We start from the raw sequence: 25659 nt of genomic DNA, 5'->3' as shown, positions 1-25659 counted from the left end.
AAATCCTCCCATTGCAGCCCCACTCTTACGTCATTTTGGGCGGAAAAATTCAACCCGGGAACTGCTCGTCTGGTCAATGAATGGCTTAAACAAGTTTAGAATCTCGTTGAAGTCCAAAAATAATAGCATCTTTTTGGAGCACCAGCTATGGGCTATTTTGCGAGAGGTTAGTTTCAAAACCCGTGAGGGTCGTATATAGTTATAACATCACTAGCATCAAGAATAAGTAAGAGTGCCGCAACTGCAGCTATAATAGCACCAACAATCGCAAACGTCACCGATCGACGGACAATACCCGTTTGCACGCCCACGGGTCCAATAATCGCCATGAGAGGCAAGGCGTAGAACAGTGTGAACAAAAGGGCTGAAGCTGAAGATATCATGATGAGAATTCCGAATATTTTGAGGGGGTTCAGTCCCGCGAATGCAAGTGGGATGCAGCCTAGTGATGTTGTGAGGCTGCTGCTGATTATGCTTAGTCCTATTCGTCTCATTGCACGCTGGCAATTCAGTTTGCGCAGTTCCATGTAAGCTGGAAAATTAAAAGTTAGGATGCATGAAGCACTGCTGGATATTATAGACCCAGGTTGACCATGGTTAGATAACTAAGGTCGTACTACGGCGACGTATACCCGTTTAACGATCATAATACATTAAAGAGAGCACTTCAAATTGCGTTTCCCTTAATTGTTTCTGTCGCCAATTTTGAGCAATTATTCAATAAGTGCTCTCTGTAAGTAACCATACAACGAAATGTCACAATAATCGCATGTTCTATATGCAAGAGAATTCTGACAATATGGAATACCGAAATTAATTAGTAAGTGTTTTTCTAAAAAATTCCAGTTCAAACCTGTGACGGTTAGCAATGGATCAATGGACATTAAGTCAAAATACCTTTGAAAAAAACTTGAAAAAAATTGGGAGTGATCAACTTTTTTTCAATAATTAAATTACGAGCAGCGCAATTAGAAGCATTTCTGATAAAAAAATCAATGCACATTTAACTTAGATCGTTGAGTTACCAACTAATGAAAAATTGATACAAAAATTGTGCTTTGGTGTGTAATAATGTTCTAAATTATTGTGTGTCATAGTGTGATACTTACTCATGACGTCATCGGGGTCGTCATCTTTCTGGTTGTTACGACTGAATGTGACGTAGGATTCCACCAGGTGGAACACGTAGTCCACTGAGCTGCCCACCTACGCAAATCAAAAATTTATGTGTATGAATTATCAGCTAACCTGCCACTGATAAGTGTTTCACATCACCAAATAGAAAAGCTTAGATAGGTGAAAAAACAAAAAAAATCGTTAAAAATGGACACACTGAACAGGCTCAGCAAAAACAATGCCCATTAATTTTTCATTATACCAATACGCAGCCAAAGTGCTCTTGCTCAAGCAAACTAACTCAAGAAAACCACTTTTTTTACTCTACTGACCATGTTCAAAAACTATGGTTATAAGGGTGTGCCGAGACATTATGCGGCAGTAAGCAAATTCAATTGAATTTTGCCTAAAATTTGAACTATCCGTCAAATTTTTTTACTGGGCTTTTTTTGGGTAAAAAGTTATTCAAATTGAAAATTGGTGGAGTCTGAGCAAAAAGATCTGAAGCTTGCTATACAGAAACCTTGCGAGAATCAAACATAAACATCCAAACACACAAATTCCGAGAAGCCAATATTGTATTTTTACTTCAAACTAAATTTTTGTTTCAAATTAAAAACCGCATAGCTGGTAGATTGCCAAAAAATAGCCTAACCTTCGCTGATCTGCAGTCTCAAAAAATAGTAAATGAAACAGACCCAAAATTTTTTTTTAAATCTGAGATGTTATATTTTGATTGAAATTCTGTTTAATTTATTGCTGCCTCTTTTAGCTGCTCTCAAGTAACTTTCAATTAGAGTGACATACACACTCATTTGAAATTATCTCTTCCAATTAAAGTACAAAAAGGACAAGTTCAGAAGGAGGAATCAAATTTTCAGGGTGAGTTGAGACACGATGAAGACCACTCACGTAAATGAACAAACAACTAGCTTCATTAGGAGTCAAAAATGACTTGAAGCTTGAAATTCAGGTTAAATTGCATGAGCGATTGACCAAAAAGCGGATTCGAAGTAATTGCAACGTCATGTGGTCGTAATAAAAGACTTAACGATGAAGTAAAACCCACAACAGGACATGTCCTGGCATGATTCAAAGAATTTTCTTTGATTAAACAAACAAACTAGATATAGAATGGAACATGAATGGATTAGTAAAACTTTCTAGAAAAAATCAGATTAAAAACAATTGGAAAAAAACGTGAAAATCAGTGTCAAAATGCCACCTGTGAACAGAAAACCACAATCCAGAAAGCGCAGTTGTGTTTAAGCATTGTTTGTTCGAAAAAATTGAGGCCACAAATTCAGTCACTTTTTGGCTCCACTTACTGTTTTAACGTCATCAAAATCATAACTTCAATTTGACTTCGAAAACCATGAAAATTTGCGAACAGATTAAAAAAAGGCAGCGCCCCAAAACAATTCCAAAACCATCGGATTTTAAAATCATGAGAAGGCTAACAGGAGCCCAAGATTTCACTTTGCGACTATTAATAACCAGATAGCGTCAAGCGAATTCGTCTCAACAATTGGCAAGTGGCTTGCTTCGGTTGTAATCCGCTTGCGTTCAAGGAGGCCTGCAGTAGGCGGCGCGTTAGGAGTTTGGAGTGGGGTTTGAAGGAGGCATTTATGTCCTTTCAGCAGCATCGGTGGTGAATTGTGCACAAAGATACTTGTAGAGCTCTAAGAGAGACGCTCAGTGACATAGTGCCATCAAGGTTTTACCTGTTTCTTTTATCCCGTTTTTGAGGACGAAAAGATTGCTCAAGCAAAAAAAATGAATAAAAGCAGACCCCAGGACAAATGTAACACCTAAATCTTGGTTTGATGTTATTGCGTCTCGTGTTTTTTTATATCCCTATCTATCGAGGCACTGTAGCAGATTAAAAGCAACTAAGATCCATTTTTAACTCATCGGGTAAAAACGATTTTAATCTATTATCATTAAATATTGGTTTTAAAATTGTTATGCACTTTTTTGTATGAGAACTATTGAATAAAAGAGACTTTAGTCGTAATTTTTCCATTCGAGCGAACGAGCTGTTATTATTCAAAACCTTGAACGACAGAAACAAATTTTGTCGACAAACCGTCTCTGTCACATGCTAATCTTGCCCAACCATTGTTAACTTTGCTCAATTTACCTGCTTTTTAACATGATTAACCGCCGCCCTGCTTAAAAAGTTTGAGTTAAAAAACGGTAATCATAAACAATTCATTCGTCTACGCTGATTTTCTTCTGAGATTTTGATAATATGGGATTTTGTTTCTTTATCTTGACGGTGTATCGTCGTGAATATTGCGCCTGAATCTAGATTTAATAAAAGAAAGTGATACTATAACAATGAAACTTTGTGATTGTTCGTTTTCAGCCACTGCTATACAAATCGGACAGATCAATGCTGCAAAAAAATTCGTTGCAAAGATTACTGACACAACAGGGCAATGCAGTACAATAAATAGCAAGCACATGCGGCCGGGGGAGTCGGTTGTAGAATTTTTATGCCCACTAAGCTTGGGGAAGAAAGAGAATAGATTCAAAGTAAGTGGGCTTTATGCTTTACCAATATGGAAGCCCCGATGATCTCGACAGCTCCTGCCTGTACATTGAAGTAGAAGAAGGAACCGAACAGAGTGAGTACACAAGATACAACAGTGGATATGATGACAAAGAGGAGGCGTAGACTCGCTGTGAAAAAGGCAAGCAGCAGCAGCACTGTGGTTAGGGCGACCGCTGAAACAAAGACAATATTTGTGAACAAGCAAAGGAGAGAAGCATAATCGAATATCCCCCGGGTCGAGGCGTCACCGCTAAAAATCGCTAAAAGATGTAAAGTTTGCGGTGAATTTGAGTAAACATGTAAGATTTGCGCTCAATGCGATGAATGCGGTGACAAAAAATATTTAAGCGGTGAAAAATTTTCTTCAGCGCTTAAGCGGTGAAAGAATATTTTTCACCGCTACCAGCAGAATGTGGTGAAACAAAATTTTTTCAGTGCTATCCTCAGAATGCGGTGAAAAAAAAATTTTTCGCCGTTAACAGCAGAATGCGAAGAAATAAAACTTTCCACCGCTAAAATCGCAAACCTTGCAAATATTCACCGCTAATTTGAAACGCTTATCTTAATTTCACAAGAATTTTGAATGAACGAAGTGACAGATAATGCAGTGGAATAAGAAGTTGGTGACAAGCAGGAGGTGAGTGGTTCGAACCCGTGTACGGATGTTTCTTTTTTGTACGCAATCCGGTAAATGTGGTGAAAAAAAGTTTTTCATCGCTAAAAACCGCAAATCTTACAAAAATTCACTGCTTTCAGCGCATTCAACGCTAAAAGATGCGGGCGCTTTGCGGTGAAAAAAAGTTTTCATTCACCGCTATTCACCGTCGCTAATCTGACATAATTTTTTTGACAAAACCTCGACCCGGGCCTCCTACCTTTCTGTTCCACTTTTGAGGACAAAAATTCAAACAATCAGCCAAAAAATGGGGGTTAAAAACCCTAGTTGAGATGTCGACTTAAAAAAAGACACTGGTTGACTAATATGCGGAAAGAAATGCGCGTGGTCGAACAAAATTGGGTATGAAAAAACTTGAATTGACAGGGGCGTTCGACTTGAATTGTCGGGGTCAACCATTGAGTTGAAGCAAAACAAGAAACCTCAAGGGCGTACAGGTAACTTGAAACGTTTAAAAAGCAATTTTTGCAATAAAAACAGCAGTGTTAGAATACCGGAAGCAACTTGCAGAGTCACGCAATATAGTTTCTAATATAGCCCTGCCTAAATAAGAAAGACCAAGAAAAAAGAACTAACAAAAAAAATTGCCTATTAAAATCATAGAAAGTGCCTTTGAGAATGCAGGCGCAATTTTATTTTTCAGGTTGATGATAAGGAGGTTGATGAGGGTCGTACCGTTGTCGGGCTGTGGTAGCTGGAGAGAATAGATGGTGGCGGGGGCCGGTAGGTAAGTAGGTGGGGGTTGTGACGGGGTTAATTAGAGGAAAGTGCTAGGTCAGGTGATGGGATACGTTGGTGGTGGGGTAGGGGCGTTAAAAGGTAAATGGTGGCTCTGTAGTTTAAATAGATGGGAGGAACAGTTACAGGTTGAAATTTTCTCAAAATGATCGTTCCACCTTGAATTTTAGCGGCAGTTCCTAAAAAAATTTCACTTAAAATTCAGCTACTATTTAGTTCTAAAGTACGCAGAGCGCAGAGTTCAATGCTCGGTTTTTCATGAAAAGTTTTCCATGAAAAGTTTTCCGCAGATGAAAAACCTTTTTAACACCAACAGTCCTTTTTGTGGCGTAAAAAGACTTGTTTAACAATGTAGCCTCAGTGTTCGATCAAGAGTAATTAAAAAATTCAAAAACAAAAGATAAAATACGGGGTTGGCCTATATTGAGTTTTAAAAAATTGTGTGCCGACTTAATAAAAAAATTTTGACCGATTAGATTTGGCTCCGAAAAACCACGGATGACCAAAATGGGATATGAAAAGACCACGGACCAACTTATGAAAAGAATTTGGGCAGTCTATATTAGCGTTCACTACAATGTATTTAAGAAAGGAAATTTTTTCCAAGACCTGATTGTGTTTGTTTTTTCTAAAGTTCGACCGCATATCTGTCTGCTCAGGTGTTATGGAGTAGCTTTACTGAGAGCTAAGTATAGCTTGGGGACAGCAGCTCAGAATTTTATTCCCCTCAAGCATTACCAGTTTATGCGTAGCGAAAAGTCAATTCACTTGCGCAAGAACATTACAGAAGATAACGGTCTAGAAACAATTTTGCATAAACAGACAAGCACGTTTACAATAGTTGCTTCCAGTTTCCTTCAAGGGCATTTAAAGACAACAAAACGCAAACTGTTCTACAAACTTCTTTTGAAAGCATTTAAAAACATATAGATTACCATCAGGCAAGCTGCTCTCAAACGATTCTTCGAGCGGTTGACTTCGTCAGTAGCTAGCCACGGTTTAGTGAGGCTAACTTTAGTTTAATTGAAGTGGCGTGAGGTGAGCGCAGCGGGGATTATGGGGCGTGGGGGCAACAGTGGGGGATTGGGGGCAACGGTGGGAGGGGGTTTTTGGCTACTTGTGGCCCTTACGGCCTGAATGATGTACAGGGGTGAGGATTGGGGGTGAAGTGAAGTGGGGGTTGTTGTGGGGGGGGGGGCAACCTCTGAGAACCGCCCTTCACACCATAAGTATAAGTCTCCAAAACAGTTTCTGTGAATCGCATACTTGGAGCGTTGTGAGCTGAAGGCTCCAAGAGAACTTAAAGCCCGTTGGGCGCTACCTGTTTATCCCGTTTTTGAGGACGAACCAAATGCTTCAGACGAAAAATTGGTCCAGCGAAAAATCGCATAGAAAAGACCAACAGGACTAATATAATTGCTACAAACTTCTTTTGAGAGCAATTAAACATTAGCCCGTTGAAAGCAATAGACGCACGGAATAAACTAAGTTAAAATTAATATTGGATTTAGAAGAATTTTATTTTCGTTATTTTCCCTTGAATGTATTTTTCCTTTGGGTTCTTTCCTATTTAAAATTGAGTTTTAATTTTTGCTGGTTTTTTTGGATAGCGCAAGTTTAAATTTATTGCAAGACAGTACGAATGTTTTTGAGAAATAGAAAGACATGACCAACTAGGGAAGTAGACCTTGCTCTCAAACCAACAAGGGTTCTGGCTCACTTTTAACCATCTCTTTCGTCATAATCAATAACCATGATATCTCTCAACAGAATTACATTTGACACCATCTTACCCATGCTGTAGAATGATCCCATTTTAGCCGCAATCTCCATAAAGGCAGCATCAAACACATCACTTGCAAACTCCAGGTTAGTGATGCCAGTCGACACTTCGAATACTTTTGACATACCCCCGAGGAAGTTTCTCCACTTGATAAAGTGCTCTCTCGCTTCCCACGAGGAGTGTTTGGAAGGAAGAGTTGACTCGAACACAAAGATCAGATATCCAGGGTACTTGTCATTTAGATATCCTAAAACAATGAGGTCAATTTTGCACGTTCCAGAAACCACTGAGATTAGGTGTGAAAATACAAAATCCTTGTATCCTTAAGACTGCCCATACCCTATAGGATAGTGAAAAAGTGCATTTGTCCTCTATGCTAACTTTTTAGTTTTGCTATGTGATACCTGGCAGTCTGTTTTAAAGCTATATGCGGTACCTTAAATCGAGCTAATAAATGATGAGGTGAATATAAAAATTGAATAATATCATTTTTTCTCTTAAGATCTCTTGTCTAACGCACAAGGAGCCATACCATAAGAACAGACGCAACCAAGTTATGAGCAGAGAAAAATCTGGTTATAAAACTGTTATTTAAGCGCAAGAAATGCCATTGGCCCTTAAATGTTTAGTTAATTGCCTTCAAGAGAATTTTTTAAATACTACTTTTTAGAATGAGCTTAACTTGTCTATGTTATAAAGAAAGTACAATAAGTTTGCGTAACCTTTGTTCATCTCATTCTAAGTTAAATCGACTTTCTTATTTTCTAGAAAACCTTCAAGATATTCCTTAGTAATATAAAGTGTGCTGGTAATGTAAAGTGCTATACGGCAAAATTCGAGCAGCTTTTGCTGACATTTCAACATCATTTCAGTATTTTGGGAATTGTGAATTGGAACTTGAAACTTACCGACGGTTCCCATTGCCAGTTCACCACTCACAATCTTTGTATCTGGCAACCCCTGACACTCCTCAAACTGCCTGAACGTACTGTTGAATATTTCCATGTACCTCTCCCCATTTTCATACCCATTAGTGTCAAATTCCTCAACCGGGGGGATACACTGACCCCTCCTGTCTTGTACTAACTCGTAGTTATCAGTTATTAATTTGCACAATTTACACAGTGCCTTTACTGTTTCTGTGGTTTCTCGAACAACTTTGGGAACATCTGTTATTTTCATGTCCCCGTAATTCGTGAAATCTTGAAGGAAGTTTTGGTCGAGAGTTATTTTGACTTGGGGTTCTGTGTAGTAGAAAGAGTGGGTTTTGATAGAGTAGCTTTCGATGCCCATTATAACAGCCACTAGTGGGCGACTGCTACTGAGAGGCTTCACGGGCTCTTCAGCAGACCTTACTGGGCTAAAATTAACAAAAAATAGCATGATTTGGCACAAAAGTGTGAATAAATTAATGTTTAATACTAAATTGTTAAGCTTCTCTAAAGGAGATGTCATCTCTAAAGTTAACCCATGTAATGAAGGAAATTTCAAACACTCTCTATTCTACAAGCATTGACAATCAAAGTACTATTGGTCTAATTAAAACGTGGGTTCTGTACCAGATTCCAGAAATTGATTTCCGAAAAGTTGCTGAAGCCTCTACCCCCCGTAACTTACCTCCACAGTAGATACTAGATAAGATTTTGGTCATCATAAAAAAGATCAATTTCAGCACTTAAGTGACTATATTTGTTCATTCGGATGATCGTGTATTAAATAGGTCGATTGGGTCATGTACTGACTTTCAATCAATGATAGTTTCAAAGCCTAATTCATGAAGGAGTAACCATCAAAGCTTCATATAGTTTCATTTATTTCAATAGGACAAAAACATACGATAGCAATTGTTGAGCTACCGTTTTCTTTAATTGCCATATCATTATAACCCAGGCCGAGATCCCGGGCCCAATTTGGCATGTCCACACCGTCCCAGACGGAACATTTCATTACATGCCCTCAATGTCACACACGGAAAGTACTTATGCCCCTATTTTCGTGGCGTGTTCAAGATTTTTAGTGCGCTCTTCATTAATTTTAAATTTGAGGGTGCTTTTGACGAGCTTCTTGTAATTACCAGACTATAGTTTCAGGAATCAAGATTCTGTTCTTGCCCAGACTTTTGTGCATTCATAGCCTCCATAGTTACGTTTTCTCTATTACTATGCATAATAAATGTACAAAAAGTTCTCTAATATTCATATCATGTAAATATACGTATTGGTTCCCGTGCGAAGTGTCAGCAGTTGGCACGTATGCTATAAACCCTGGTTATCGCACATTTTAATTGATACTCTTTTAACAATTGGATCGCTTAATGATTGATTTTTTTTGCAACTTCAGTGCCCGAATTTTTACAGGTAAAACTTTTACAGGTAGAATTTGTCCTGTATCTACAAACTGCTTGAGCTACAATTCAATTCTAACGACCCCCAGCTTCCGTTATTTTAACTAGTGAGTACAAAGAGAAAAACTCAACTTAAGTTTAATTTTTATTAATTTTGCATAAACAGGTTTTAGACATATACCTTTGTCTTGATTTGATTCCCTATCGGATTGAAGTGGTATACATATAGAGATCCCGCATTGTTTGGTCTGTAGCAACCCAGTCCGATTTGATAGTGAATCAGATTAGCAAATATTTATAAAGTCAAACTGACGTGCAACAGTAAGAATACAGCGGACATACAGTTACAAAAACCAACTGCAAAAACAAAATAAGCGAACAGATTTTGAACCGCTGAAACAAACTGGGCGGTGTAAAGCTTTCTGGGTCACTTCCGATTGGGAGAGCAGCCGTTACATGCATTCAAAATGGCCTATGTTTGTGTATTTCCATGATTCCAGACTGTGTACATTTGAACGCACTCTAATCCTTAGCACGTTTATTTTGATCAGGGAATGGTTGTAAATATTAGAGTAGATAGAAAGAATCTACGACAGAAATCTACAAAATTAGATTAGAACAAAAGAAAAAATAACATAGTGTGTTACATACTCGACGTTGGTTAGGAAGCGCCAATGATAGCCTCCGGGATACCGCAGCACACGCTGCGGTCTGCAAAAGTTCACAAAATTTTTTAAACATAGAACTCTTAACCGAAAACCCAAAAGGTTCTTTTTTAATCAAATCTACCTGTTTCTATGTTGCTAAAGATCAAATACTCTTCAACTGTGAGCTAGAAAACAGCCAGATTAAATTTAAAGTACAGAGATTTCCGACCAGCGTATTCTAGAAATTATTTACGACAAAAAAAGCTTTAATTAAAGTAGATTTATGGTCATTGTCAACTTGTTTTATTCATTTTATAGTGATCTCATCACTTTCTATCTCAAAACATCTTAAGTGGACATGGTGAAGAAATCGAGTATAATTCAAATATGGCATTTTCAAAGAAGGCTCTGTTGCCCAAGAAAAATTGAAATTTCAGATCTCAAACATGTCCTCAGCAAATCTGAGCTCTTTTTGCTTGCACAAATCGATCATTTTTCTCTGTTTAATAACGCATTGCTGTCATTAATATCAGGTAAAAACACACTTACCGCGCATTATAAGGGCTGTAAATTGTTCTAGCTTGCTGCTCCCACTTTTCGGTGTTACTTTCGAAAAAATCTGGACTTTGTAATAACAAAGGGGCGCATTCGTAGCAGTCATCGTCTGGCACGTAGGCATTCTGTTGTCTCAGCAAGATGGCCTCCTCTACCCTGCAGAAGTAAGAGAAATGTTAGCTTCTCCCATTGATATGATATTACATAACTATCTCTTTATTGACTGTTTTTGCTCAGAACAGGATGGTTGATACATATTGTTATAGCAATTCTTACATTATTTCCAGTGATCCAGGCTAAAGGCAATTTAAATAAATCATCGCAAGTTTTTGTAAGAATAAGGGCGAATGGGGTTTAAAAATCTACCAAAAATCTACCACTGATCTTCTATTGGTTGTGTTTATTTACTATATAGATGAAAAAGAACTAATTTAGTGGTGAACGCTTGCTTTCTCTGCGACCGAATTCACATATGTTTAAACTTTTTCGAAATATTTTGCGGCAATTCCCATTTTTAGCTGTGATTAATGTTTACACATTGGCCCACTAGTTTATAAATACTGTCGAATACAGATGGATGTGTTGCATCAACCCTCTAAAATGTCGTCCGATATTGTAAAATTGGCTGGAAGATATTTTGACTGAGTTGTCTCATCTTGAAAGATCTTGGAATACTATACCAAACTATATTACCGCTAGAGGTCGGTTGTCTTGCAATAGTCCTACATTCGTATTAGAACAACCTACGCGGGGAGATGGACGAGGGGCAGGGGGTTCAATTTATCAGGTCAGGGAGGGTGGATGGGGGAGTGGTGAGGAGTTGACTGAAGGAGTGAGTGTTGAAACTCATAAGGTTAAAAACCGCGCTTCACACCATGAATTTATACCTCCCTAACAGTTTCGGTGAATCCGATACTTAGCGACAAGTAAGGCGTAACGATCTAAGATCTAAGAAATCTACTTGGCCACTTAATGTCTTCCCAGCTTTACTTGTTTGTCCGGCTTTTGAGGATGAAAACTTAAAAGATGAAAACTTCCAAGCACTCAATTTCCTCCCAGCCTTCCCAGTTTATCCCATTTTGAGGGAAAAAATCAAAAGGGTCAGACAAAAAATTGATTGTTCGAACAAAAAATTGTCTAAATACCATATAACTATTGTCATTGCTACAAATTCGGTTGAGGGCAAATAATAACAAAATTTGGATTTTTTTCCGTTTGTGCCTCTACCGGTACGTTGCGCTACGCACCCTCAGTTACAGAGCACGTGTCAATAGACAGTTGTTAATTTTACAAAAATATTGCACAAGCATCAGGGAATGCAAATATGCCCAAACTAAGCTGGTGGGCACAGATGGACCATATCGCAAAATTTCCTTGCTCTGGGGGATTACAAGGGATGGGGATCGGGCTTCAAATCGTCAGCTGCAAGGTAAACGACGGTTGACTTGGGGTGGGGGGTAGTGATTGTAGATCAGGGGTGAGTGTTGAGTAGGGGAGGGATGACTGGGAAGGGACTTGGGTCAAACTGGAAAGATTAAGAACCGCCCTTCGCACCATGAGTTTATGTCACCTCAATCTGACCAGTCAGGCATAACGCTCTAGTCTTCAATCATTAAATGCCCTCCGAGCGTGACCTTTTCATCGGAAAAACTCTTTGAAGCAAAAAATTGGTCAAGCAAAAAATAGCTTAAAAAAGACCGCAAAACTAATATTTTTATTACAAACTTCAAATGCACACTTCAAATGCATTCTGCCAATTTTCAGTTTTGAGATCTGATATAATTTCTGTGGAAATATATTAAGCGTTAGAAACAACTGTAGAAAAATAAAACAACGCATTTTTAGAACATATATTAGATTCAACAGAAGGTTAGAGACGTTTGAGTGCGGCGGGATTGACAATTTTTCCAAATTATTTTTCCAATTTTCCTTGGAATTAAGAAATTTAAAAACCCAATATTTTTCTTATTGATACCCATTTGCTAGCTCAAAAATTATCAATATAGTAATCCAATCTAGCATCATGAAGTTTTGCGGGGTTTCAAGGCTGACCAAATCTTGTCTGCATGGAAAGTACGGAGGTGTCTTACCCATTAAAGCACCTAAATTTGAGGACAGGAAAACTCACTATCATATAACATACAGCAATTGAAATGTATCTCAGTCAGCATATAGAAAGAAGTTTTTGATCTCAGAAGATTGTCAATATTTCTGTTACTCTAAAATAACTGAGCGCCATTTTCGATCAGTAATGTGTTAAACTTTGAAATCTTAAAATTACAGCACAAAAATTAGATCAAAAGTTTTGATTATCTTTCTAGCCTGTTAACCAACGTTTTCTCTCGTTTTTTCTCTACTGTATTCATGAGTGTTAAGGCTCGCTTTTCAACGGTTAAATGATATTGATACTGCTTTCACATATGTCAACCACAGTTAACATTAAACATTAAATTTTACCAAAGTGTATGATCGGTGTCTTATGTAGAGTTTCTTCAGTGAAGCTGAAACGTACCTGTTTTTTCCGCTAAAAATTTTTGGAATGTCCGAGGAGATCTTCATGTTTATGATTCCAGCTATTGCCGTCCCCAGTAGAGCCAGCCAGACGAGCATTAGAACCCAGCGAACTTTGATGATCAACATCGTGAGTTTTTCAATCAAATAGAGAGCTCTTTTGTGGGCTCTATCGAAGAAATTTTTCATTTGTACACAGCAACCAGAATTTCTTTTGATATCATTGGGCTGATCATTAGCTGAATTATCTGTAGTACTTTTAATTTGTGCAGGCGATTGAATTTCTACGGTTTCCGGTGCAGATTTTTCTATTTTGTTCATGTTTTCAGCTGACTGATTTAATTTTGTATCACCTCCACCACGTTCTTCAAAATTTGACCTTTCATCATTGTTATCATTGCTTGAAATTATTTCTGAAGCTTTTTCTGTTTTGAAGTTTTGATCATGAACTTCACCTGAATCCAATTTATTCACATTTTCCGAGATTGGTATTAAGTTTTTCTCGATAGAACTATTTACTTTATGTTCGGCTTTGCTTTGAGCTTGCACGTTTTCGTTAACATGGTTCGGAATCTCTTGGTTGACAATTCCGCTTTCAGTTGAATCATTTTTCAAGTTTCCATCTTTCGAGTTTCCAGTAACATGAATATCTACCGGCATGACTTTCTTCGCGGATTTGTTTTGTTTGATCTTTATTAACTTGTCAATAGCATTTCGCATCCAGACAATGAATTTGGGTCCAACTTTTGGTAGGTATAGATGCCAGAGAGTGAGAGCTGGTGGTAAAAGTATGACGACGAGAATCCAGCAGACCAGAACCATAGTGCCCATGAAAAGGCCGAAACTCTTCACGGCAGGAATTGGTGAAACGATGTTTCCTGAAGTACACAGAAGCAGCTGTAGTTATTGGTAAAGTTACTTGGGATTAGTCTCAAAGGGATCACATTAGTAGCTCGGTCCGTAAGGCTAATGTGCACCTTGATAAAGTCTGCATGCATCGGTTACTTGGAATAATTGAGAGTCAATTAATGTAACAGTAGTCTATTATATAGCGGATAAAACAGTTCACAAAATCTAACTTCAAAAACGTAATATCCAAACAGATTTCGAACCGATGAAAGAACTGGGCGGTTTTAAAGTTTTCCACGTCATAAGCGAAACAGCAGACGTTACACAAAAAATTTTCTGTTTATTATGTTTTCAGCCCAGTTCCATCAAAATTTTACTGGTATCCTTGGTCGTTTAAAAAAATTCATTTCAATTTCTTTTCAGTTTCTTGCATCACAAAATTTAAAAGGTTCTTAATTTTTACAATTCGTGGGATTAAAGAACGCGGCTCTGTTGCCATAGTTTTACATTTTTGATAACACAACTCATTAATGCCATGATACTCAAAGAACCCAAATTTCAAATTGTTAACACTGAGATAATTAACAAAAAAGATTTTGGATAGAAATTCGAGAACATAACTGAGTAATGCATCTGATTTCAGAACCCAAAGATTTTTATGAGAAAACTCGCAAAATTTTCAGGGACATTTTAATTTTAACTTACTCGTTTTGTTTCTTCGATATTTCAAGAAATAACAAAATTGGCACTTTCAACTTTTTTTATATTCAGCAAATTTCTCCTTTGAAATCCTCCAACAATGTTGGAACTTTTTTTAGCACATTCCATACAAAAAGTCAACACTTTAAATCTATTCAAAAAATGATATCAGTAGAGCCATGAATTTTTGCTCAAAAAACAGACACAATTTTGCTTAATTCGTCGTGGAGATGTAACCCTAGTGCTCGCAGAATTGAAAAACTTGCAAGAAACTTGGAAGCAATTTTGCAAGTGAAAGCATACGGGTACCAAGTTGCTTGCAAGATTCTTGCAAGTTTTTCGATTCACTTGCAAGAATCTTGCAAGCTTATCGATTCACTTGCAAGATTTTTGCAAGCTTTTCGATTCATCTTGCAAGAATACTTGCAAGATGAATCGAAAAGCTTGCAAGATGAATCGAAAAACTTGCAAGAATCTTGCAAGCTTTTCGATTCAAATGCTGGGAAAGGGGGCGAACGCAGAAAGGGTGCAGATTTTTGCAGCAGTAAATTTGTCTTATCTTTAGCATGAGCCTTTTTAGCTTCTTAGAGGACTAAAGCCGGTGCTTTACTGTGCTACATAAGGAGCGCACCTGGCCTAGCCGACAAAGAAAAAAATAAAGACCCTAAATAGCTAAGACTAATGCGCGAAGGGGTCACAAACAAGGGCGGGTGGTTATCGCGCTGCGCGAAGGGGTCACAAACAAGGGGTCACAAAGAGGGGTCACAAAAAAGGGGTCACAAACATATAAATGACCATCTAAATGCACAACAAAGGGGGCACAGAGAAGGCGGGGGATGTTTGTGCTGCGCGAAGGGGTCACAAACCAGGGATTAATTAACACAATTCCCAAGTAACTATAACACAAATAAAAAACTGCGTCAATACTAAAAAAAACATTTTAAAGATTATTTTTTAAATTTTTGAACTTAAAGCTAAATAGAATTCTGAGTTGGCCGATTTACAAAACCAATTCATTTTTGTTGTCACAAAGAACTTATAATCAACCAAACACGACTACGCCCGTCTAAATTGGCTCAGTAGTTCAGGAGAATTCATCAAAAACGCCAAGCGGGCCACGAAAATTTTGCTAATAAGACTTTATCAATATAACAATTTAAATCAAGATCTAGCGAACTGACTTAAAACTGCCCCTTGGGCGTTTCTTCATTGCTATGTGATGTCTTAAGGATTGTTTGGACAAATGTATATTGCTTTGTACAAATAATTTATTGTGATACTTTGCGAAATATCAGTTATAAAAAAATCATAGTGTTGTTTTCTCTTTAAACTTAATAAAAAACATTAGTTAGCATACGATCAACGACGAAGTTAACGTTTGATTTACCAAAATTCTGAGTCTGACTTTTTGTATGTTGAGCCTAAACTATAATTGGAATGAAAGAAGAACAAAAAATGAAACTTCGTTAACCTACCAGTTCTTTTGGAACGAAATAATTTCAAGGAGATTAACATGGATAACTATCAACTTAAGGGATTCAATAGGTTCACATACATCTCATGAGGAAGATAATTAGAATTAACAATGAGCAGAAATCTTTACGACTACATAAAGATCCTCAATTTCCGATAGGATCGGTAACAAAAATTTCCAACTGGTTGTTTCTTTATGAATAACTGGTTTGATTAAAAAATGAGAGGAAGATTGAAAGTGTTTGTTTTCGTCGTTTTCTAGAGTACGTTAATTAATCTTAAAATAGACGAATTTGGTTGGCGATGATGTCTCTAGTTATTTGTCGAAAATTTATTTTTGAATTCAAAATCTTGCAAGAAATTTGCAAGATTCTTGCAAGATTTCACATTCAAAAGGCTTTTACGGTAAAAGTCAAATAGGTTGATTTCTGCAGATCAAAAATTTTTGTATCAGTCATTTCATTTGGTTTTCAGTTATTTTGAGCTACCAATAATGCAAACATAAATTTTCCAGAATTCAAAAACTTGCAAGATTCTTGCAAGATTCTTGCAAGATTTTGAATCCGGTTTAAAAAACTTTTTATTGAAATCGGTTTTGTAATTTGTTCAATAAACAATAATTTGCTTCAAAGATCTTTTCTAAAACATTTGTAACCGGATTTATTTTTTTGCCTTGATTGATATCTTGCAAGATTCTTGCAAAAATCTTGCAAGTTTTGAATCAGCTTGCAAGATTCTTGCAAGTTTTAAATTCACTCATCACTAGGGAAACAACTGAAAAAAAGGGATTACCGTTCTCAAGAAAGGGGTACAAAATTAAGCTGGGACGCAAATTATTGTGTCAGATATCCGCAAAATTGAAAAGAATGTGTTGAAAATGAGTGAAATAATGTCAAAGATGAAAAATATGAGCTCACGAGAGCTGCAAAATGTTTTTCAGTTGAAAAATCAGCACATATAGCAAAAAAAATCAAGTTTTTTCTACGGAAAACCAGTTTCTTCTCTTTAACTGTCTATGCATATCTCAAATATATTTCAAAAAATTTAAAACAGCTGGATTTTCAATAACATTCGAAGTCCCAATTGTGTGCCTCCGTGAGAAAAATTGAGGAAAATCGATTACAAGTGCTGCCTTCTTGATCAATTTTAATCAAAACGAGAAGGCTCGCATGTTTCTATGCGTGGCACAAAATGATTCCAAATATGAATTTCGAGAAGTGCAAATCATCATAGCACGGCTTCTGAGACAATAGAGTAGAAAAATTAGTTTTGGCGAAAAAGTATGTGTTCTCTCAAGTTTCTGTGAAACTGGCAACTGTTTTATAAATTAACTAGAAAAAAACAGTAGAAAAATATCTGACTTAAATCAAGAATATTTAGATATTTTTTTTTCTTTTCGCTTCATTTGTTCAAATGGTCTTTGCTGAAAACTTTTAATAAAATCTGAGAAATTTAAAAGTTTGCGGGTAATTTTCGATTGCTCTGATTTCACAGTTAACTAGATATGACGCTGCCTTTATGGTACATGTGGTCAAAAAATAAATAACGAATATGACTATAAAATTTGAAAAATTTAAGTACATTAAAAGGATTTCAAGTTATCTTAATCACAGAAAATTTAAGAAACTGAAAAACAAAACTACAAAAATCAGGTTTTTAACTTGCATTGTGTTCAGTGGGGTGGTCTCAGAATGGTCTATATGTTGCAGCGGGATTTTGTTGCACAAATGCAGCATTAATGCGGGTGGAAACAAAGTGATTTTGCTTTATTTGTTTTTGTTTGTGCATAAAAATGACAAATTAACAACGAATTTGTCCAATCGATGCCCGGATGTTTACTGAGTAGCATACTCCACAAAAATACTTCAAGTAATATAATGGAATGAAAGTTTCCTTCAGATATAAAACAAATATGAAAAGTGGCAAAAGAAACCATAGCCTAATGAAAAAACAAAAAAAAATTACAAAATTATATTTTAACAGACTCAAAATACCTAAAAATTGCATCATGACTACCTTGGATAGAAAAAGTGTTTCCATTTTTTGACGTGGAGATTAAACCTTAAAGTAACAACTCAAAACAAAAAAAAGCAAAAGTTTTTAAAAACCTTTCTCTAATAGAGCTCCTTCGGCGTGACTTTAATTGGAAAAACGACACTGAGAAGATGATGCAACAACGCACCCTACAGAAAAACACACTAATCGTTATTGAAAATAATTTCAACAAGAGAGAAGAGAGAAGAGTCGCAAATTAGGAACGCTTTTGAAAATAAACCATGTCAAATTTTCGAAACACAATCATTTTCGATAATTGTTCAAAAAAAGCTGGCTATGATAAAAAAACATCAATATTTATTAAGAAAAATTATTATGAGGTCATAAATCAGAAGATTGCAAACTTTTCGGAGCAAAAGCAAATCAAAATTTTTAGAACCAGTACCCTTATTTTTAGAACGAGTAAACAAACTTACACTTATGTTTATACACAATAAAATGTTTTAAAATAGAGAGCACCTGCAAAATTTCAACTAATGGTTTTAGGACAGAGAAACATCAAATACAACAGCCGTAATAATCAAACCTCTACTTAAAAATATAAACTTTTCAAAAAGTGAAAGTTATTTGGGTAAACAAAAACTACAAATTATTGGAAATTACAAGCAAACAATAACTGATACCTGCACATAGTTCCAAATTTGTTTTTTTAACAGAGAATTAGTAAGAAGGAGAACAACAGATCCTTCGAGAAGTAAAAAGAATTTTTAATTTGACAAAAATAACCATTTTGGCCTAAGTAAAATGACCTCATTAAACAAAACAGAACCAAAAAGACATGAATTGTTGCTCCTTCATAAAGATTCTAAAAACTGTCATTATTAACACAGCGCCGACAAATCACCGAACAAAACATAATTTTTTTGCAAACATTAAAAGTTTTCTTTTCTGCAACAAACCAAATGGCGTCAAAAAAATTAAAATTCTATTAATTGACTATTAATTAGCGTAGATGCAACTAATAATCAATAATCTCGATTTACTACTTCATAATTGCCACCATGTGGAAATTGAACACTGTGAAAAAACAAACATAAAAACAGCGGCCAAACTAGGTAGCTGAGATATTGCAGAAATCTGTTTGTTCTCTCTCTCATTCAAAGTACAGCTTCACTAACTAAGGCTACTTGTTCTTGAAAACATGTACTGCCTGGCCCAAGTAGAAACATTTTGCAATTTGATTTCAAAATGACTTCCAAATATTGCGAATAGATGAGCAGAACTTGAAAAAAGTTCAATTAGGATCCCAATTCAATGATTTGTTAAAACCATTAATTGTACTTTAAAAAACCAGCTAATTAGATGAAGCTGCCCAAAATGTATCTTTTTTCAAAATTGATTGAACAGAAGCAGATTTTGAACAAAAAATTCAATGTTTGAAAATTTAATCAAGAAGAAAAAATACTTTTCCAAGTTTCAGTTCTCAATTTAAAGAGTGCAAAAAACTGCACCCGAATGAAAAACTAATGCCTTTTATTTTTTCTTATCTTTGCCACTGCGTTAGTCTACGATTAAGCTCATATGTTTGCTACATTCTCAAGTGCGATATGAGTTTTTTTCATAAAACTTCTTAAAAAATTATGAACAAGCAATCAAGCGACCAAAATCGTAAATATTTTTGTTTCTCCCTAATTGTTGAATTTTTTTGAAATTGGGACGAATATCCCATTTTCTCTTTTTTTCAATGGTTGAATAGAAGCACAATTCAAACAAGAAAAACTCAATCTTTGAAAAAGAACAAAGCCAGCAGATTGCCGGAAACTAGCCGCGATAGACGCTTTTGGCCTTCCATGAATTGAAGCAACTAATGAAATAAGATAGACAGAAATAAAATAGACCACTAGACTCTGGGTTAGATTCGGATTGTCATTTTTTTGACACATACGGTCTATACTCAAGACTGATACTCAAGAATTAGGGCATATAAATTTGTCACTACATAGATGCACACTATTGATTTTAATTAGAAAATGTTCATAAAATTTAAAGTTTCCATGAGTTCAGAAGTCATTTTTTTGAGTGAAGTAAATCAAGCAATTGACATATAAGCAGAAATCACGTCAAGCATACAAATTTTAATTGCACAGCAGTAAAAGTCACTAAAGTCATTGAAAAAGTCCATTCCAAGAAGTCAGGTGGTGAGAACAAACAAAAAACTGTTAGACAAAATAAAAAAAATCAGGAGCGCAATAATGGCCGCCTGGAATTGCTGACGCGGCTATTAATTAATAAAAAAAAATCCCAAGTTTTAGTTCTCAAATTCAAGAGGGCAAAAAACTATACCCAATGAGAAAACAATGCCTTTTACTGTTTTCTTATCTTTGCCTTTGTGTTTGGCTACTATTAAGCACATCGTTTTCTCATATAATTTTCATAATTTTCAACAAGCACATATAATATTTATGATATCTCTCAAAATATATCTCATTTGAACTAATCGAAAGAAATTATTTTTTCGGAAAGTTTAAATCACCTTTTAGGTCTAGTAGACAGGAAACGCTATTAAATTTAGTTTTGAAGCAATTTTTGATTTATTTGACTTCAAAACACAAAAATTTTATGATTGGTCTGGAATATTAGTCTGGGATAAAATTCCAAAAAGTGTCTGAACACAAAAGTGGCGCTGGCATAAGGTTCTCCAATTTTTTATCAATTTAATCACATAACCACAGTTTTGTTTTTGTGATTAAAACATAAACCAGCTAACCTAGGACAAATTGCTCTGTAACAACAGGCGAAGCAATGTAAGTAAAAGGGAATGGATAAATTAAGTGCAAGAAATGTTAAAATTGGAACCTGTGACATCCGTTTGCCGTATTAAACATACCCGGCAGGTTGCCAGAAAGTAGCCGCCATTGATTCCAATAACTCTATTGGGACTAAAAGAACAGAAAATAATGAAAAAAATTGATTTCCGTACAAAACTGTTTTTTAAATGCGATTTATTTTGATGTCATTTCGTAGTTGAACATACTCTTGTCTCTCGGTGAGAGGCTACAAGGTCTAGTATCAATACCAATAAGCATCATAGATAGTAACTAAAACTTATGAGAACAAAGTTCAAGTACCGGGCATCTAAAAATGGGCTCAATGGGTTTATCCCGTTTCTGTTTCTGACTTTGATTTTTTTTATACTGACTCTCTTCATTTTGAATTGCTTTGCAGAACAGCTGCTGTTTAAAGGCACTTTGAGCAGAATGAGAGCCTAGAGAAGTCAAAAAGATTTCACGCAAAATGTCGAAAAAGCGGCAAAATAAGGTAAAGCGAAACAAAAATGTTCGACGAAGTAAAAAAAAACATAGCAGGACAAGTCCTGACGTATGATTCAGAGAATATTCTTTGACTAACCAAAAACTAGACCTAGAATGAACTATGAACGCATTGGGAAATCCAATTAAAAACATCTCATCCTAAAAATAAAAAAAAAAGCAGTTAAAAAATTTAAATTGCCGCTTGTGAAGAAAAAACAACTAGCGAGGAAACGAATTTTTGTTCAAACACCGTTTTCTCACTCTACTTTAAAATTAGAGCGAAAAAAATTCATGCCGAAAAACCGCTCGCTTTTTCGCTCCATTTCCTGTTTCGGCGTGACCAAACTCACTACTCCAATTTGACTTCAAAAATCATGAAAATGTGTGAACAGATCTTAAAAAAAAGACAGCGCCCCAATACAATTCAAATTCTTTGAATTGTAAAAAAATAGGAGCGCTAAAATAGCCGGCTGAGAAGATGAAGGCGGCTATTAAAAATTTAACCAATCACCTTTATGCCTTGTAATATGCCTTGTACAGTGCCTTGTAATACGCTCTATCACAATCGGTTTTGTTGTAGCAACAAATTTAAATTCTGAATCAGAGCAATTTAGATCACGCAAAAATCAAAAAATCAAGTGTGAAAAAGTCACTCGATAAATCAAATCAAAAGAATGTTCTAGCAGATTGCGCAAAAACGGCCGGCAAAAAATCTGCAAAACAAGACACACACGTTTACAATAATTTCTTCAAACTTCGCTTGAGAGCAATTAATCAAATTAGTTTGATTGCTATTGATGCAGATATTTATGAAGAGGAAATTAACTGTCAATTTTTCTGCTCTAACCTGCAAACGCGAGAGAGGTTGTAGCTGACGTCAAAAAAGTTGATGTTGCGGCGCCATAAAGCGTCTTTCCCAATCTCACATCGGCATCTAAGCTGGGATCCAAGCCTTTGAAGATATTGACAAAAACCAAAACATCGTCAACTCCAATTGACACCAAAATAATCCCACTAGCTGCATTCAACATACCAATTTTGTCAATTCCAAACACAATATAATACAGAAATAAATTGTCGATTATGGCTCCGATTAGAACCACCAACGTCCAAAATGTCAACCATGGCGAACAACCCGTAAAACAGAAAACTAAAACGCCAATTATGATAAGAGCGGCGCTTGTTTTCTTAACATCATCCATGATTATTTTGCCCAAAAGAAACTCGGCTATTTCCTCAGAGTAGTAGAACATTTCGACACTGTATTGCTCTGCGTATTTGTCCATTAATGGGTCTAGGCCAAGAATGTATTCCATTTGAATGTCGTCTTGTGCGTCGCTCAATCTTGTGAAACCATCGATGGGCTGACCCAGAAATATCTAAAGTGAAAATTAAAAACCATTTTTGAGAAAAAGCTAGCCAAATTTTTAAACACAGTTTGCTGTGTTTGGGTGAATTGCTCTGAAACGATTGGCAAGTGGATGACTTTGTTAGTAGCTAGCTGGGAATTATGGATGCTAGCATTAGGGGGAGTAGCGTTGGGGGTTGGGGGAGTGGGGGCCTCGGCGTTGAGCGCTGGGAGTCAAGTGTTGGGGGAGTCGGGGCAACAAATTCGTTAAAGAGCAATTAACAAAAAATATACTGTTTTCTGATACGTAGCATGCCGATAGAATCAAATATTTTACAAAAAACTAGTAGGCAACAGAAAACTATTAAAACGGCGACCTTGGTAGCACACTTAGATCAATTAATCCAATTTTTTAAATTTATCAATAGCTGTTAATGATTAAAACGCCCAACCTTGAAAAAGTTTATTACTTTCTTCAACATTGTTAATATTACAATTTTTTGAAACAAAACTGCTTATGGTTCACGTTGATATAATAGCCTGGACTTAAGCAGCACGTTTTAGGATATAAAATTAGTTCAGTTCCGAAACCTTGAATCTCTATAAATTTTTAGGCTTCTTTATGTGCAGTTTTTCTTCATTATGAATGAATTGAGGTCATACAGTACACCCAGGCTAAACTATCCTGTATAGTCTGAAAGTTGCTCACATCCCAAAGTTAAGTCTAAGCAGAATAATTTCAAACTTTTGTTCATTATAACTGGTAATTACCTTAAAAGTAAACACACTTTTTATACTAATGGTAGTTTGTAGGCAATTGCCACAAAACCCATTTAAGTTAGTGGTTACGACTTGCTACGCAAATTAAAGGTTACAAGTACCGAAGTGGTAGTTTGAGTCGAATATAAAGCAATTCTTGTTAGCGGGAGTAAAGTTGAACATACTTTTTAATGCAGTAAATCAAAAACTAAGACTTTCCAGTGTAATATGTAACATGAACAGAATGCTGGCCGTCAAGAATAAAACAAGATGTTTCTAGACTGATACAGCGCTGATTGGCACTGCCACCAACCTCCAGGAGACTGCAATTTGACTAGAAACCAAGAATAATTTTTCATTGTCAGCAATAAAAATAATTGTTGAGGATAGCAGTTTCCTTTCTCGTGTCTTCAGCCTATTATTCAAGGACGTAATAAACAGGAAGCTTACGAGTTGAATATCTGCAACGCTATTTCTATGATACTAAACCTAATCAAATTTTAGTTCTCAAAAAATTATAAAGAAACTGTTGTGTTAGTTGCCATTCTTTGGCTGCATATGTGGACGTTACCATACTAAACAGTTAATTTAAAACAAGATTCGAAAAAACATTCTTTGTCTTTGTGACAGCATTTTTTGTGATTGATATAACACACAACGGAAGTGTGACCATATTGTCTCCAAATTTTTGTCTGCTCCAAAATTCCTAATCATTTCATGGGAGATCCAATATCTTTTCATTCACTTGCAAAACATCTTTTTTTTCTGTTCAAATTGGTGCATTTTCTGGAGTAAAAAAATTGTTCAATTTTGTCAAATTTAATTGCTGTTTCATTCAACAATTTCTCCAAATCTGCATTAAAAGATTTTTTGTTTAGCTGTAGCTTTCTTAATACCCTGTGTCGTTGACATATGGTGCCGTTTGTGTTCTTGAACTTCTAAACTTCAAATCATTGCATCATATTGATAATCTAAATATTTTTGATAATCTGAATGTGTTATTTGCAGCCTTCACAAACTGTTTGCGTTCCTTTTTTATGTTTTTTTCGGATCTATTCTGTTTCGGCCTCCCCCAGCATAGCGGATTGATATTTTTTACGCCCTCCTCCCCCCCCCCCCCAGGCGCACGTGCTATTTTGTTACATAGTAACGTGCTATATAACAGCAAAAAATTGTAACTGGGGGGCATAAAAAACACTTGGGGGCCGAAACAGAATAGATCCTTTTTTCCCTATTCCACAATTTTGTGAAAGATACATTTATTGTAGATTATGTGACAGACTAAGCCAATGAACTGAAAACTTTAAAAATTACTGGAAAGTTTGGATTTCGAATTTGATTACACCTTAATTTCACGCGTAATGCGACTCAACTTGTTTTTTTGTCGGTATATCAAATATGACAGCTCAGTAGAATATATTAGCCGAGGCGCCATTAGAACAGTGTTCGAACTTCAAGGTAACTTTTAATCGTCAGAATACTTTTCCACCGTTAATTTCACTGGTAAATCAAAATTTCAATTTTAATTCAACTTTGAAATATATTCACCTTTTTTTCCTACGGTTTTTACCTTTAAAAATTTTCGAATTAACGGCGGAAACCTTTTTCTCGACCTTTCCACTTTTTTCATCTATTTTTAACGGCGCAAAGTTCAATCCGATAGGAGGTGCAGCTCAGTTGAGGAAAAAAACCCACTGAAAAAAAACCCACTTCATTTTAGATAGGAATTAAACCCCCCACAAAAATAAACACCCACGGTGGCCCGTGGGACTTGATGTGAAACTATCACGACCGAAATTGAATTTTAAAATGGGGGTTTATTTCCGTAGGGGTTATGTTCGGTGGGTGTATATCTCCTATACCCAGTGCAGCTATACATTGAACTTACCGTTGACTTGATGTAAGTGGTATAGGCATTCTCTGATTCGAAATCATTGTCAAAATAAGAAAAAAAGTTATCGCGTGTCTTCATAACGCTATAGGATTCATCGAAGTTTGTAAGTGTGTTTCCAAACCCATCGAAGATGAATCCTCGACTCATTTCACGTTCCTCGTCGTTGAATTTCACTTTTGCGAGATAAGCAGAGGGATAGAAAAATCCGTTCACACTCAGAGGCGGAAAACACCTGTAAAATACAACAATAGTAATCACAAAATCACAGTGTTGGTGTCCTCTTTGGGTGTCCTCCCATTGTCGTAAAAATACCACAATGCGTGGGCTATAATTTGGTGATGGGGGCTATAATATGGAGAAGACCCGAATATGCATCGAACTAATTCCAATAAAACTCAGTA

The 25659-nt window shown here is 36.1% G+C and overlaps 1 protein-coding gene across 5 annotated transcripts in view; it reads right to left on the bottom strand.

Moving 5' to 3' along the window:
- Positions 1 to 133: 133 nt before the first annotated feature.
- LOC142342902 (protein dispatched homolog 3-like) overlaps positions 134 to 25659 on the bottom strand; it is a 61703-nt gene continuing 36177 nt past the window's right edge. For 4 of the 5 annotated variants that reach the window (XM_075394559.1, XM_075394563.1, XM_075394562.1 and 1 more), the window contains 10 exons: positions 25253 to 25490; positions 22105 to 22636; positions 12932 to 13808; positions 10414 to 10575; positions 9869 to 9928; positions 7782 to 8233; positions 6884 to 7120; positions 3680 to 3849; positions 1110 to 1206; positions 134 to 532 (listed from right to left, as the gene is read on the bottom strand). In XM_075394559.1, coding sequence (XP_075250674.1) covers positions 174 to 532; positions 1110 to 1206; positions 3680 to 3849; positions 6884 to 7120; positions 7782 to 8233; positions 9869 to 9928; positions 10414 to 10575; positions 12932 to 13808; positions 22105 to 22636; positions 25253 to 25490 — 3184 coding nt within the window. In that variant the 3' untranslated portion in view covers positions 134 to 173. The remainder of the gene's footprint in view (positions 533 to 1109; positions 1207 to 3679; positions 3850 to 6883; positions 7121 to 7781; positions 8234 to 9868; positions 9929 to 10413; positions 10576 to 12931; positions 13809 to 22104; positions 22637 to 25252; positions 25491 to 25659) is intronic. The other variant, XM_075394564.1, reaches the window with a different exon arrangement.

The sequence above is a fragment of the Convolutriloba macropyga genome, chromosome 7, assembly GCF_964194025.1.
Source record: "Convolutriloba macropyga chromosome 7, txConMacr16.3, whole genome shotgun sequence".
In the NCBI taxonomy this organism is placed as follows: domain Eukaryota; kingdom Metazoa; phylum Xenacoelomorpha; order Acoela; family Convolutidae; genus Convolutriloba; species Convolutriloba macropyga.
The sequence above is the reverse complement of the archived record's forward strand: the minus strand, read 5'-3'. Positions and strand labels throughout refer to the sequence as shown.